General features: G+C 41.7%; 1 protein-coding gene across 1 annotated transcript in view; it reads left to right on the plus strand.

Annotated features, from left to right (window-relative positions):
• COL3A1 (collagen type III alpha 1 chain) overlaps window positions 1-16,404 on the plus strand; it is a 96,080-nt gene that overhangs the window by 30,107 nt on the left and 49,569 nt on the right. The window contains exons 2-5 of the mRNA XM_033168574.1: window positions 2,189-2,391; window positions 7,680-7,730; window positions 9,524-9,646; window positions 13,052-13,114. Of these exons, the coding sequence (XP_033024465.1) occupies window positions 2,189-2,391; window positions 7,680-7,730; window positions 9,524-9,646; window positions 13,052-13,114 (440 nt within the window). The remainder of the gene's footprint in view (window positions 1-2,188; window positions 2,392-7,679; window positions 7,731-9,523; window positions 9,647-13,051; window positions 13,115-16,404) is intronic.

Below are 16,404 nucleotides of genomic sequence, written 5' to 3' on the forward strand. Positions count from 1 at the left end.
CTGAGCCTGCTCATTGACCACAGAATGCTGACTGTTAAGGAGCAAAACTTGAATTCTGGAGTGGAATGGCAGCAGATGAACAGCAGCACTCCAACTGCAACATTTGTTGCAGGTCTCACTTCTGTATTTTTGATACAGGAACATCTGTTCAGCAGATTAACCATCTAATCATTGCTACATTTTCCCAGCAGCAGCTACCTGGAGGAAAACGTTATCCTGAAACTGTCACTTAAAAGATAATTATGACAGAATCTTTACCATGTGCCAGTAAATTAAGGTGACAGGGAAGCAAATCTTTAGCATCCTTAGGAATCCTTCTGAAGCACCATAGCTACCCAAATATCCTGCGACTGACAAAACGGTTCTGAGATTCTAGACTCTGTTTTGTGCATGGAAACAAATAAGAGTTCTACTATTTCCTCATTCCTCTGATTCCCAAGTTTATACTATATGAGCAAGTTCCTTAAAAGTTGGATGGCAGTGGCCTATTGTACATGCACAACCTGGCCAATGGATCGAGCCACCTGGCAAACGTAGAGCATCATGTCTGGCCAAAGCTGGCCAAGTACCAATGAAATGAGCACATGACTGGATCAGACATAACATGAAAAAGGTTGTTGGAGATGCAGAGGCCAAAGATGTGTGAGGGAGGGGAGCTATTTTAAATGAACTGTACTCCTATGTTGTGAGAGTAAATAACAACATTGGAGTCTGGACTGCTGAGGGATTCTGTGCCAACACAAATCCCTCCTCCTTGAGCAGAACTGGCCCACATCTTAATGTGCAGGCTGGTTGGTGGTAAGGAAAGTGGTTATTCAGATACGTGGGTCCTAGGCCGTATAAAGCTTTATAGGCCAATGTTTATAAATTGGTCCCAGCAGCAAAATTAAATGTATGATAATGTCTTTATGTTCATGAGTGAAATGTTGCTGGGAAGTGTGTGTATAACTATGTAATCATTCATTATATTATTTCTTCACCAGAGTCTTCTGTTTTTGTTTGTAAAGTTAAATCTTCTGAAATGTGTAACATGAAGAGGCACATCATTTCCCACCAGGGCAAATGATAACCAAACTGAACATCTTTTTGTGCTGGCATTAACAATTTATGTATTGTATTTTCATGTAATTGAGCTAAGATTTAAAATATGCCTAAATCAATGTTTTTAATATTCTATTGGGAGCCACCAACAGAGTGGCTGGGGAAACCCAGCCAGATGGGCGGGGTATAAATAAACTATTATTATTATTATTATTATTATTATTATTATTATGCATTATTCTCATATTTAGAGAAGCGGTATTCCCTCCCCCCTCTAAAACAACTAATGACACTTATTGCTTTGAGATATTAACAAGAGAGGTTGCTGTCGACATTGAACAAACTAGAAAAAATGTCAGCAAATTCCACTGATAATCTTTCATTTAAAAAGATTGCTTGCCACTACTACCATGCTACAATGGTACATACATACAGTGAAACATAGTCTGCAGTCATGACCAGCTTCTGTTCTGAGGTAGCCCTTGAGTATGGCACCTTCTAAATCAGTGGCCCTGAACCCCAGTCATGAGTTGAACTGGGCAGCAGTTATGAGCTGCCATTTTGATTTCCCACAATGCCCTGGAGCAACACTAGAGACTGCTCAAGGGTGCCTGGTTCTGACATCAAGCTTATGATTTCATGCTATTATAAGCAGAAATTATCGAAAACATTACACTTTATTACTGTAGAACTTTATGTCCAGAAATGTTCATTTCCCGCCCCCGCCCCCATTTGTACATGCTTGCACAATGGAATTTACTGGGGGGGTTTTCAATCTAGTTTTTAAAAAAGAATTGTAGGTGTCCACCTGTCACCCTTCCTAGTTGCTTGTCATCAAACCTTTCACATTTGATTCTTAGCGTGTAGTGTAGAATTATTTGTGAAAGTGTTCACCGTTCTCTCTGTGTGGGAAAAGACCCTAGACAAAACACAGAATCTCATGGTGTTTCCTCTCCTGCTATTAAACAGTTGATCTGTAGTGACCACTAGATCATGGAATCACAACTGTCATTTTAAACTCTTATCAATGATCAAATAGATATAATCTGCCAAAGCTGTTTGCTATTTCTTTCATTTGCGTTTTACTGATGCGCACCCAACACCTAATGTTTATTATTTCTCTCCTCCACTTCCCACACCCCCCCAGTCGTAGGAGCATGTACACACCTTGGCCAAGTGTATGCTGACAGGGATGTTTGGAAACCGGAACCATGCCTAATCTGTGTGTGTGACTCAGGATCTGTTCTGTGCGATGACATCGTCTGCGACGACATGGAATTAGAGTGCGAGAATCCGGAGATTCCGTTTGGAGATTGCTGCCCAAAGTGCCCTTCACCAACGACGCCACCTGTAAGAGATTGTATAAACCTACCACCCTGAATCCTGCGTCAGCTAAGCCTTGATGCCTAAATTTAAAATTGCAAACCTACACATGCTTCCATGGGAGTAAGTCCCACTGAATTCAGCAGGACTTCCTATAGATAGATAGATAGATAGATAGATAGATAGATAGATAGATAGATAGATAATACTTTATTCGGCTATAAGCCCACAAGGTAAAACAAATCAATAAATAAAAACAGCATTTTACATTCTAAAATATCAACTAAAATATTTCAACGCATAATCTCCTTCGCATTACGTACAAGCTCTAGATGTACCGTATTATGGCCTTAAAGATAAAGATGGAACATAGAATTTACTAGATTTTTTAATAGTCATGAAGCATTCCATGAAGTCTTTTATATGAAAGAACTGAGATCAGGAATCTGGCAACCTGTAATGTTCTATAAGAGTCAATGTCCTGGAGTAGATAAGCTAGATGCAATTCAGGTGGTTTAGCAACAATTTCCAGAATGATTGAACTCAGAATCCTTGATCGGGGAACAATGTATAAAGGGCAATTTAACAAGATATGGCAAAGGGATTCTATTGATTTGTTATCACATGCGCACAAAACAGAGGTTTTACCATTAGAAAATCTATTGCTCAGAACATTTGAGGGGAACACATTAAATCTGGCCCTAACAAATGCAAATCTGTGCGACGCAACCGATAAGGTAGACAGATAGATGTAATGCCCAGATTTATCGGCGAACACGTCCCTCCACCTGTAGTAAGATTTTGTTGCAAATCAACCTCCTCCAATCTTTGTTTGATGACCTTTTTAGCTGCAATTAGATCTAAATTTAGTATATCGGAAGGAGAGATTCCATAAGACAACAGTTTGGAATGGATTTTTGTTGCCCATGGGCTGGTGAATTCATCTCTCCAAAGACACTGAATAAGATGGTGATTTGGTAATTTATGCCAAAGGGACAGCCAATAATTAAAGGCATGTCTCCACATCAGAATCTCTAAGGAGGGGATCTTAAGTTCTAAGCGAATGGAGGAGTTGCTTACACAGGAGGGTAATTTCAAAAGGTGTCTGAGAAAAAGGTTTTGCAACGTCACCAGAGGCGTGAGGTTTACTAAAGGGACCGCATAGGCCATAGTTGCAACCACTTTTGCACTATAAACCTTTTAAGGCAGATGGAACATGCATATCCTTAAGACATGAATAGGATTGCACTGTTAATCCTATTGAGTCGGATTCAACATAGTGCTAAGGAAAATGGTCCATGAGCGCAGGATTTCTGCTTGCAGAATGGAATGTTCTTCCCCTCTTCTCCCAGCCTCATACAACAGTTCTGGATTTCCCCCCAACCCTATAGAAGAGATTGAAGGATGTCATTGTGGGAGGAGAAGAGGGAAAGTTTTATTGCACTGTGGTAATTCTTGTGTTCGTGCTATTATTTTGTTGAATATTGACTACTGGCTTCAAAGGGGTTATATTGGGCTCAATTCTATTTTCTTAGGCTTAACTATTGCTATGGCTGTTGATCAGCACGTAACCAAAATTTGCTGTGTAATATATTCAAAACCTTCCTTCAAGTATTGATTTAGACTTTGTGAGATCAAGCACCAAAGAGGGCCAACTTATTAGGAGCATCGTCTAAATACAGCTATTTCCCCAATCTCAAGAGGGCTATTTCATGGAGGTCCAGGAACTTCGATTCTTTCCCTTTTCACATTGAATCAGGACCTCTGCACTTCCTAGGCCGATAAAGGGTTAGAATTTGAACTGCCAGGATATACGGAGAAATGTTGTTTTTGCAACACGTTCCAGTCCAAACAGCAACAAGGAAGTCTCTCTGCAATCTCCCAACAAAATCTGTTCTCACTAGAAACGGAGAGATGCTATGAACTGTTGAGCATATAAAAACTGGGCAGGGCTTGTTATTCACTTGAATACAAATAAAGCCTGGCAAGTATCAGGAATATCTACTTAGGCCAAAAACTTTGCATCCAAAGAACACTAAATTCTGTCCCAAGAGAACATCCACTTTCTGCACAATTTGCATTGCCAAGTATAAATTTGCAGCTGGAAATTTCTCATGGTGTATAGATGCTTGGAACAAAGTTCATGTTCAGCACTTGATTTCCGCTAGCTAAAATGCTCAAAAACCCAGATCTGGAATCAAGATGGAAACTTCCATAAAATGGAGTAGTCTGCATTGTGAGTTTTGTTTATTAACTGTTGGGATCTTTGAGTCGTTCCTCCCCTATCCCTCAAATATTGTAAGAATACTATGATAATTTGGTGCTACTAATGAAAAATCAAATGCTTAGAGACACACCCTTTTATAGAGTGTGTGTATATTTAGGAATAAGCCCCACTGAGGCTTACTTCTGAGTAAATTGGACTGTATATAGCCGAGGTGATCAAACGTTTCTTTGACAAAGGCCATGTTCTCTCAGGGAATAATCTGTCAGGGCCCCTCAGGGGCCACATGGCAGAGATAGGTAAAACCAGAGATTAAAGTGAGCAGGACCACCTCTTTCTCAATTCTTTCCAACAATCCCCCCTCCCCTTCTGCCCAGTAAGTTGTCGTGGGAGGGACTGCTCACTCGTATCCCTGAGATGACTCAGTAGAGCATGAGACTCTTAATTTCAGGGTTCAAGCCCCACTAGGTGAATTTTGTGGACCTTTCCAACTCTACAATTCTATGATTCTATGACTCAGAGAGGTCTCAGGGATCTGAAACGATTGCTTGCATAGAACTTTGCATCCTCCTTGCTTCCATTGTTCCATCCAATTCTACTCCCCCTCCCCATTTTTTTCTGTTCCTTGTCTTCTTCTTTCACTCTGGGCTCCCAATAGCCAAATGAAATTAGGCATAGGGCCACATGTACCTCTTAGGTCACAGATTTCCCACCTCTAGTATATAGAATATTCTTTAGATGAAAGTTGGTGGCATAGATTTAAACTGCTGTCTTCGCTGAACTAAAAGTAACTGGATAAGTGTTAAAGTTCTCTGTTACTATTCCCTTACCTGAATCATTATCTTTCATCCTAAAATTACCCACGAGAATGTTAACCTTTCCATAGTGGTTTCATCACTAGGCTCTACCTTCCCCATATGACTGTACACTGACCTGGCTCAAAGTTTGAGGGAACCATTCCTGTCATATAAGTTTTCATAAAATTATAGAGTTGGAAGGGACCACAAAATTCTGCAATGCAGATTTTTTTTTTGCCCAATGTTGGGCTTGAACCCACGACCCTGAGATTAAGAGTCTCATGCTCTACTGACTGAGCTATTCCTTCAGTTGCCCTGATGGGAGCAAGTGGTTTAGCACATTCAGTGAGTGCTACACATCTAGGATCTTTTAATTTCCTACAATGCCCTGGTGCTGCAATAATCACACAAATCTCATGGGAAGAAAATAAACATTTCTGGAGTGCTGTGGATTTCTAATTTCTGCATTAATCTGAAATTTTAAAAACCTGCGTGGAAATAGCATTTAAATACATACATATTTTTGAACTTGTTTTATTTCAAAATATGCATTTCTAAGCATGCTTTAACTTTTAAAAGTATTGTTTTAAGCAATGTTTATAAGCGGGTTTTTTTGTTGTTGTTTTTTGAGCCAATAATGGCATCATTAAGTGTGGGAAAGTGTAAATTCCAAAGGAAAACAGTGTTGTGATCTGCAGTTAGTTCTAGGGGTGTAGATCATGTTGGGCTGTATCATTCTCAGAGAACAAAAGAAAGAAGCATTTCTATTGAACACAGGTCTAAATAATCAGCACTCTTTTGCTAAATGCTAAATTGTATGATGACAAATTGTATGATGACATCCCATCACCCTCAGTCAAAAACTAAATGAGATCATAACTAAAAATATGGAGTGTCCCCTCATATTGCTTGAAAACATTTCAGCAATTAATTGTCCTTTCTTGAAAACTAAGCAGCTCCCCTTGATAAACAGAGTGACATGGGTTGTAATACATACCAGAATTTGTCTCATGTAGTCTAGACCATATGAAAGAAGTGCTCGTTTTCATGGTTTTTATTGGAGTTGTACTTGGAAAGCTTAACAATAGCCTTTTCTCTGAATGTTATTGCCCTCAAAACACCAAATGCCAAGCTGTTCAAACAGAGACATTGTGCACTGAGGTAAGAGGGAAGGGAAAATGTAAGGAGTACCAGGAAAAAGAAGAAAAGGAAAAGAGAACATTATTCTTTATGTCTATTAAATTTCTATTGTGCCCTTCCTCCCAAAGGAGCCCAGGGCTTCAAAGAAATCAACAAAACAATGCAATTACAAAGAAAAGAAAATAATTTTTTTTAAAATGTTAAGAGTACCCAAAACTTTAGGAACATCTTTAAAAAGTCATCACAGCTAATAGTGTTCAGATTGACAGGAACAGTATATTTCAGCTATCAAGCACCTGGGTGAACGTGAAAGCTTTTACATACTTCTTGAAAGTTAATAATGAGGGAGGCAGATGCACCTCACCAGGGAGGGCATTCCACAAATGGGGAGCCACTACTGAGAAGGCCCTGTCATGGTTCGATATCAGCCAGGCAGCAGAGACAGAACCATCAACAGTGTCTTGTCTGCCAATCTCATGGCCTACAATGGCTCAGCAACTCCTATTCTGATTTTTTGCATTCATAAAAATAATGCATTTCTTTTCAACAGTGTGGCCTTCTGGATGTTATTTTCTTTGTTTGTTTATTAAATTTCTATACAGTCATACCTTGGATCCTGAACACCTTGAAGAGTCAAACGTTTTGGCTCCTGAACTCCGCAAACCCGGAAGCGAGTGTTCCGGTTGGCGAACGTCCTTTGGAACCCGCACATCTGATGCGGCATCCGCAGCTTCCGGTTGGCTGCAGGAGCTACCTGCAGGCAATCGGAAGCCGTGCCTTGGTTTCCCAACGTTTTGGAAGTCGAATGGACTTCCAGAACGGATTCCGTTTGACTTCCGAGGTACCACTGTACTGACTGCTCTTCATCCAAGGATAACAGGGCAGTTGACAATATAAAAGCACAAAAATGCATACCATAGTAACAAACAATAATCCCCCACAGTATTATAGGGCTGGACACCAACTCCCAATCAGCCCCAGTCAATATGGTTAATTGTCAGTGTAGTTGGACAACATTTGGAGGGGACTCCAAGTGCCGACGTGGATGTATATTCCCAGTCACGTTTGAAACTCTGGTCAGTTTCTGATCACCTATTTTCTTTATGTTTGTACTGAATTTTAATGCTCACCTTGATTTCTTTTTCTTCCTCTAGGGCCCTGATATCAACGTTCCAGGTGGTCCTCAAGGCCCCAGGGGAGATCCTGTAAGTTCAATAACTATAAAATCATGTCCTTATTTCTCATTTAAAAAAAAAAAAACCAGACCACTGCAACCGAGCCTCCGTTCCCAAAAATACTAACACAAGGGAAGAATGAAAGACTCAGGCCCCACTTGCTTAGGATGTTGGTCTCCTGCCGCAGATCAGCTTAGGCTTCAAAGGCCTACTTTTTCACACTAGGAGAAAGCTGTGACATTTCAGACATCTGATGGGGACACATATAATCGACTGCTTCTTATTGCAAAACTTGCCCTGTTTCCATATCCCATACCTGTATCCCATACTTGCAGGTGGCGCTGTGGTCTGAACCACTGAGCCTCTTGGGCTAGCTGATCAAAAGGTCGGAAGTTCAAATCCGCACAACGGGGTGAGCTCCCCTTGCTCTGTCCCAGCTCCTGCCAACCCAGCGCAAGTAAATAAACAGGGAACTCCTGTGGCGGGAAGGTAAATGGGCTCTGGCTTCCGTCATGGTGTCCCATTGTGCCAGAAGCGGCTTAGTCATGCTGGCCACATGACCCGGGAAAACTGTCTACGGATAAACGGCGGCTCCCTCAGCCTGAAGCGAGATGAGTGCCACACCCCATAGTCAAATTTGACTGGACTTAACCATCCAGGGGTCCTTTACCTTTACCTTTTTACTTGTATCCCCTTATGGTTGTTCACAAGAGCTCACCGCATGCAAGCAGGCAGGGGGCAAGGCAGATGTGCCCCTAATGTTTACATGGACTCCCATTCTTGCTCCTGGTGCCCATGTTTCATGGAACATCACCAAGGGGCTATGCATATAAAGTTTAATGTGCAGACTGGGTGGGTGGAGGACTGGAGGCAGGACAAGACTTTCGCACATGCCCTCGCTGCCCTTTCACACATTGGCCATCGTGGCTTTTGTGTGAACAATCCTGTTTCATTTTGTTTTCTTTTTTAAAAAAATAGTTTTTATTAAAGATTTTCTTGGTTCACAAAAGTATGTCCATTGTCTCTTTTTCAAGTTGCCAAGTCTTTTCCACAGATCAGTTACATTTGATATGAGACATTAGTGTTGTATACAGTATAAGGTTGGGGAAGAAGAGAGCAGGAGGGGGTCTGAACTCTACATTCTTTTATATAGTGTATGTGTAGGGTTTTGTGTCTATGTCAACTAGGCAGGTTCTCTTTCTATTCGCTTATTACATTTCCATGATAGTGACAGGGATTGTGAGGGCCTCAAGTTGACGCAAGTGTGGGTCATCAACACACCATGACTGCTTGATATAAGAAGGGGGAACACACAGGGAACATACACGGTTTTTGTTTTATAGTACCGTATATTCCGGTGTATAAGACGACTGGGCTTATAAGACGACCCCCAACTTTTCCAGTTAAAATATAGAGTTTGAGGTATACTCGACTGCAGATTCTCCACCCGGCGTATAAGATGACGCCCGACTTTTGAGAAGATTTTCCTGGATTAAAAAGTAGTCTTATACGCCAGAATATACGGTATTCCATTCTAGTTACAGTGGTACCTCCGGTTGCAAGTGGGATCCGTTCCAGAGCTCCGGTCGCATCCCGAGGAATTCACAACCGGAGGTGCCGCTTCTGTGCATGCGCGTGACGCAGTTTAGCACTTCTGAGCATGCACGCAGCGCGTAGAGTGTTTCTGCGCATGCGCTCACGGCAAAACCCGGAGAAATACTTCTGGGTTTGCCGCATACGTAGAGGTACCACTGTATTTTAATGAGAAAGGGCTTGGGCACTTGGTGCATGCCTCAATTATTATTATTTCAATTCATGTTCAGGGTCCACCTGGTACTCCCGGAATAAATGGTTCACCTGGTCCACCTGGCCAGCCAGGAGTACCTGGCACTCCTGGCCAACCTGGAGTCTGCCCAAATTGCCCCGGTCTCGGTACAGGAGGATCGGTAAGTCACTCTCTCCTTTCTCTTTATGTTTTGGCTCTGAGTTTGTTTTAGGTGAAACAGTACTATGTGCACAACATATAGTCATGAGAGATACGTTGCTCTGTTCCTCCATAGAACAGCGTTTTGTCAAAGGTTCTGAATGAAGATGGGAAGTTTCTGGAAAGTCATAAAATGTTGTCAAAAAAGTTCTTTTAGCTGATGGGGAAATTGATCCCTGGGCTGCCACCGCAGTTCCCTGCCCCCCCCCACTCTTTATAAACCCCACTCTAGATACCTGTGCTTCTTTAATTTTTTATATTCCAGGGTCCCTGCTGGAATAATTCACTGAGCTCCTCCGTTTGACTATTTTCTGCTGCTACCCTGTCCCTCAGAACATTTTTGTAGCCTCATGGTGACTTGGTATTTATGATAGGCTTAGTCATGAGATTGGCACCATTACAAGAAACAGGATGAACTAATAACTAAGATTTTTATTACTACTACTACTGTTGTTGTTGTCATCTCAATAATGTTGTTTCTTGATGACAGTTTCTAAGGGCTCAAGAGTTGCCGTCGCTGCCCCCAGCCTTTAAGCAGCTTCCACATCGGGCCAATTTCCCAGATTCCTAGCCAAATTCACGCACGACTCTGTTCAGCTACTAGGGACAATCTGCCTCTGGTCGAAAAGCTCCACCACTTGTACAGTGGTGCCTCACAAGACGAAATTAATTCGTTCTGCGAGTCGTTTCGTATTGCGAAAAATTCGTCTTGCGAAGCACGACCATAGGAATGCATAGGAATGCATAGGAATTTAATTCCCATAGGAATGCATTGAAATTTTCGTCTTGCGAGGCAAGCCCATAGGGAAATTCGTCTTGCGAGTCACCCTTTCGTTAGTGAATGCCTTTCGTCTAGCGAGTTTTTCGTTGTGCGAGGCATTCGTCTTGCGAGGTACCACTGTACTTACAGCTGCTTGGGCAGCTTAGCTGATTTTAAAAACCCCCAACCTGTGTAAGTTTCTTCTGCTAAGACCTTTACACAGGGCAACCCCTTAGCGCAGGCATAGGCAAATTCCGGCCCTCCAGATGTTTGGGACTACAATTCCCATCATCCCTGGTCCTGTTAGCTAGGGGTGATGGTTTCGAATTGTGGTCCCAAACATCTGGAGGGCCAGGAGTTTGCCTATGCCTGCCTTAGCCCAACAGAGTCAATGGCTCCCTTCATTTAACTTCGCAATCAAAGAACTGTTACACACTGGGGCTGAATGGCTTAGGAGGCCTCACCTAGCACTTTCAGTTGAGCTTTCTTTGGTCTTTGTAAAGGACAAGACGGCGCTCTGGACTGGCAGTTAAATCTTTCTTCGACTTTGGGGAAGGGGTTGTGTTCTTCACCACACCTGAGACAACAGGCTCATTCAGGAGGTCCAGGATTTGCTGTGAAGCACAGCTCTGTCCTCACACAGAGCAGAATAGCCAGGAAGGAGGAGTTGAGCAGGTCTTTCAGCACTACATCCCCCACCTTTAGCATTTGTTTAATGACAAGGCTGGTCCTGATACTGCCCGTTCCATTGGATTTTTGTGTCCCACCGCAGCTGAGAACCAAGGAATCCTTCTATCCAACACCTGCAAAATGCACTAAAAAAGTGTGTCTTTCCAACCAGTAAAATACAATTTTTTACTTTTGTATACGGTGAGAGCCGTGTTCCTTTTCACGACAGCTGTAGCTAATGCTGCATTTTAATACCATGTGGTGCCAAAAACAAACCTTTCATTAAAGAATTTGTCAGATAAACGTGCCGTTCTCCAGGAATGTTGGGGAAAGTGAAAATCTTAAGTCAAGAGAAGGACAAGTGTGCAAACAGACCCCCATTTTACAGAGGACTGAGGAGCAGCCTCCCTGTCCCCTTGCCTTGCATTTCAGACCTTGAACATGCCTAGATTTCTAGCCACCTCATTCATTCTATGCACTGAATATCTTCCAGTACAAATAATTAGAATCATAGAATTATAGAGTTGGAAGGGACTCAGAGGATCATCGAGTCCAACCCCCTGCAATGCAGGAATATGCAACTGTCCCATACGGGGATCGAACCTGCAACCATGGCATTATCGGCACCACACTCTAACCAACTGAGCATTCAGTCCATTAAATGAGCCTATAGCTTTGCATGATTATTATGAAGTGTTTCGAAGTATTAAAACAGAGTCCACAAATCCACAAGTGTATGCAAGTCCCCCTCTAGCAAGCCCTGATCCTTGCTGCATTGAATGCTCGCTGCTGAACTGTTCAGTAGACCTCCTTCCAGAAACTTGTATGATGCCTCCAGCCAGGAGACAGAGCTCCGGAAAAATCTCTCCATGCCTGCTGTTGTGTATTGGCCCTAGAAGGAACTGCATGAGTAAGCTGTCTGTCACTGTGCTGTTATGTTTTTGGTTGTACGTTTGTTTGTCCATGCAAATTTGTATTTGTTTGTGCAGCCTTGGTGTGGCTTCTTGGTGTGGATACTTCTCCCTTTCTTGACCTTCTGCAGCTGATCACAGTGGTATTTCCTGTTCCTGCCTGCCCCTTCTGTCAGTTCTCCTTGTCACAGCTACAGCTCGCAATATCTCCCACGCAAGCTTTGGGCTTTGGTTTGCATACATCTCCTTTCTCTCTGATAAAGCAACGTGTGTTCCATGGACTCATGGATCCATGTGAGGCCTTTACAATGTTCTTTCTTTAGCCATTCCTTCTACCAAACTGCCTCTTTCCCAGCTTAAGGTGCAATACTGAGAATAATGATGACGACAACACTGCTCGGAGAAAAGGGTTGTGAAAGTGGACAAAAGAGCCAGTGTGGTGTAGTGGTTAAGAGCGGTAGTCTCGTAATCTGGTGAACCGGGTTCGCGTCTCCGCTCCTCCACATGCAGCTGCTGGGTGACCTTGGGCTAGTCACACTTCTTTGAAGTCTCTCAGCTCCACTCACCTCACAGAGTGTTTGTTGTGGGGGAGGAAGGGAAAGGAGAATGTTAGCCGCTTGGAGACTCCTTCGGGTAGTGATAAAGCGGGATATCAAATCCAAACTCTTCCTCTTCTTCTTCCTCCTGGAAGGCTGACCTTTAGCAGTTCAGGAGACAGATTCATTTGCTCCCAAGCTACATTTTGGTCAACCCTGCCAGTGTAATTGAGAGCAATAGCATTATCTACGCTAAAGGAAATTATAACCCTATCTTGACTGACCAATCAGGAAGATGTGTCCTATGGACATCGAATGGGACACCTCTCCATTTCAAACATACAGTATTGCCAGTGGATCTGTGGACAGCTGTCAGCTCCTCATTATATGCTTACATGTGCTGGTTTTGTATGTCATTGCAATTGTGTATGCTGTCCTCCTGTTTTATGCGTAATGGCTACATCTTTTTCGATTTCTTTTTTTAATTACAGAACTTTTCTCCTCAGTATGAAGGCGATTATACCAAGTCTGGTGGAGGAGGATACGGCCAACTTGTAAGACAATAACACTGTCTCTCATCTTTTTATTGAAATTACTGGTTTTTCCCCCCCTTGTACAGATTGTATTGAACATATTATTACTGCTTAGGAACATAAGAAGTTTTAAAGCAGGTCACATTACTCTCCATCTGGATTTGAGCAATTCTTTAAAATATTTTGACTTTTCCTTCACATCTCTACCTTACCATTATTTCTTCTTCATTCTCCTCCCCTTTGATTTTTTTTTTATTTCCTTGCTCCCATGTTCAGCTTCTTCCTTTTTTCCTTTTCTTTTACTCCTATATTTCCCTACTTTCATTTAAGTTTTTTCCCCCATTGCCTGCTCCACAAATTTCTCCCTTCCAGTCATTTTTGTCATTTTCCCCATCAGTAACAACATTTCAGACCATTCATTGTGTCTCATTCTCTATTTCCACAATGCAAATTTCAACTGATAATGCATAAGCAGACTTTTATTGCATTTTTCCCTTATCTGTAGCTGCCCAGATCAGTCCATAAGGATTTTTAAATACTTATTCAGCATCGTATATGTGCTTTCTTTTTTTGCGGGAGGGGGGTGTCCATGAATTATTTTGATGTAATCAAACCTACATGAAATTTCCTCAGTAAAACTGTGTCATGAAAGAGGCATTCCTGTAGCTTCCTCTTTCTATGTGAATTATGCAAGCAGTTCCTTTCCCCTTGAATAGGCAATAGCCACCTACAATTGTCCGTCCTTATTTTCTTGAATGGAGCACATGTTTAGAAGAACATTGCAAATTTAGGGCTAGCCCAAGATATTTTCCTGCATGAAGCAGATCCCAAATGATGCTCCCCACAAAAATATCAGGTCCAACTTGCATCCTGCCTTCATCTACCACCAGCATCATTCATGATGCCACCTGAAGCATGTGGTTTCACAACACTACATGGCGGGACTGGCCCTGTTGCAATCAGGTTGGTATTCTGTATATTCTGTTACAAGGGCTGTATTCCATGCACTGGATTATTGAGAAAGCTGTCTGCACAAGTGGTCTATAAATGATAAAAGAATCCTGGTTATTTCCTACATCTTTCCTACTTTGTCCATTTATTAATATGCTCATTAATCACTATATTCATTCACCTTCTGTTCCTCACAGGTTTTTTCTTCCTTTCAGTTTGTTTGTTGATTAATCCATCCATCCATCCATCCATCCATCCATCCATCCTCTAACCCATTCATCCATTTCCAGTTGTTTACCATATTTCTCTCACAGTTTGTGTCATTTCCATTCTGCTGCTTGGCTTCCACATCTGAGATGCGCTGAACAAGAGAGGGGAAAGAAATACCTTACCATTTAATGCCCTTTGTTGTTACATTGCTTGTGAGCTTTCTGTTTGACTTTTGTCATGTGGATATGGCTAGAGCTTCATTAGACACAGATCACTAGACGGTGCCAAATTTGAAAACTTCGTGTGCAGCATTTATTTGTTCTTATTTTTATTTTATTTTTTGCAACTCAAATAATTGATGCACAGCCAGTCCTTTGCCCTTTACCTAAAGAGAGCTTGTTTCTCCATTGAATCACCTACATGTAGAAGAACTCAGTATGATTGTGTCTGGCACAGCAATCACAAGATAATCTTACATGCCAGCTATAATGGAGCCTTTTCGTCATGGGCAAACAGTGCCAGCCAATAAGAAAGGAAGCACACAGGTGATTGGCCACACGTATGATGATCAAGTGTTATGAGGCTCTATGCAAAGAGATATCCAAACTGAAATCATCAACAATGGGGGAATTCCCTGTTATTTTGGTAGACACAAAGCAAGCACATCTACATAAATCCGTATCTGTGCCAGCTTGAGAATACTTTCAGATTTAGCTTGTAACTGGTAACATGCACCTAGCCTTTATTGGCATAAGTTAAAACAGTAAAATCATACAAAGTAATCAAAACACATTGATAATCCAAACACATACAGTATATAAAAGACTAGATAACCACCATTGAATAAATCAGGCACTTTTAGATTTAGCTTTAAAGATCTCGGCTAAGTACCCTGAAACAATCTTGGTACAGATTCAGCTCTTGATATGCAATGATTGCAAATGGGACAATTGACTTGTGAATCAGGCTGCACTTTCCTTCACAACTTTGTTTACTTACACTGTCCCTATTTGTAAATTAATATTTACCGCATACGAATCAGCAATATCGAGTAAGAATGCCTTATAAGTGAAGCATTACGGCTGCCAAATACATTAACTGGTGCAAATCCTTAGATACATTAGCTGCATTATGCAATATATTATTTTGCCATTCGCGTCATTCACTTCTTGTCGTATGGCGCATGATGTCATCTAAGCTGCAGTTCTTGCAATATGATTCCTGTGCTGCTATCAGAGCGGGCTATAATTAAGTGGCGAAAAAATAAATATTCCCTGCTTTGTGAAATATATTTTATCTGTGCTGTAAGTCATAGGATATATTTCCAGTGCTCAGGAATATATTATTTGTGCTTTGACTTATGGACCTATGTGTGGGGAGAGCATTGTCCTGTCCCACAGAAACTACAAATGCTTAGAACACCTTTTAAGCAGACAAATAAAAGCATAACTGGATGTGATCTTGATGACAAAATGTGGCTTTTTGTCTAAATATCAAACATCCACTATACAAAGTTGTTCATTTTCCATCAAATGTGTGTGAAGTGTGTGTTTGCGTGGTGTGTGAGAGAGCATTTGCCTTGCATGAAGAAGATCCCAGGTTCAATTCCTGGCATCTCCAGGTGGGGCTGAGAGAGAGATCCCTGTCTAAAGCCTTGGAAAACACTTGTGGTCCATGTACTGTACACAAGACTAAAATGGATCAATTGTGTGACTCCGTATCAGCTAACTTAGCTTCTTATGTTTAGCGTGTGGAGATGGATAGAGAACATGCAGAATAAACCAACAAGAAAGTCATCAAATACTATATAAAAATTTGACACAAGTATACTATAATTTTAGTACTGGCACTTGTAATACAAAATCACTAGCAATGAGAATGTTTTCCATCATAGGCAAAGGGCTCACTGTATGATTATGCTACATTTTCCCTTGCTCTCAGTGGAGCTGTATCTCACCAAAGCTCCAATTCTGTTGCTAATGGAAGAGATGTTAATTGAGATGGGTTCAAAATTGCCTAGTTAAAGCACACTCTGCCTTTCGCTTCATCTTTTCCAGTAATACTGACGAGCCCTTTTATTTCAGCTTGCATTCGGCCTCAGCGCTCTGTCTCACGGGTTTATTCTAAATTCACTGTGTCTGATGGTATTG

Source organism: Lacerta agilis, chromosome 1 (genome assembly GCF_009819535.1).
Source record: "Lacerta agilis isolate rLacAgi1 chromosome 1, rLacAgi1.pri, whole genome shotgun sequence".
Lineage (NCBI taxonomy): Eukaryota > Metazoa > Chordata > Lepidosauria > Squamata > Lacertidae > Lacerta > Lacerta agilis.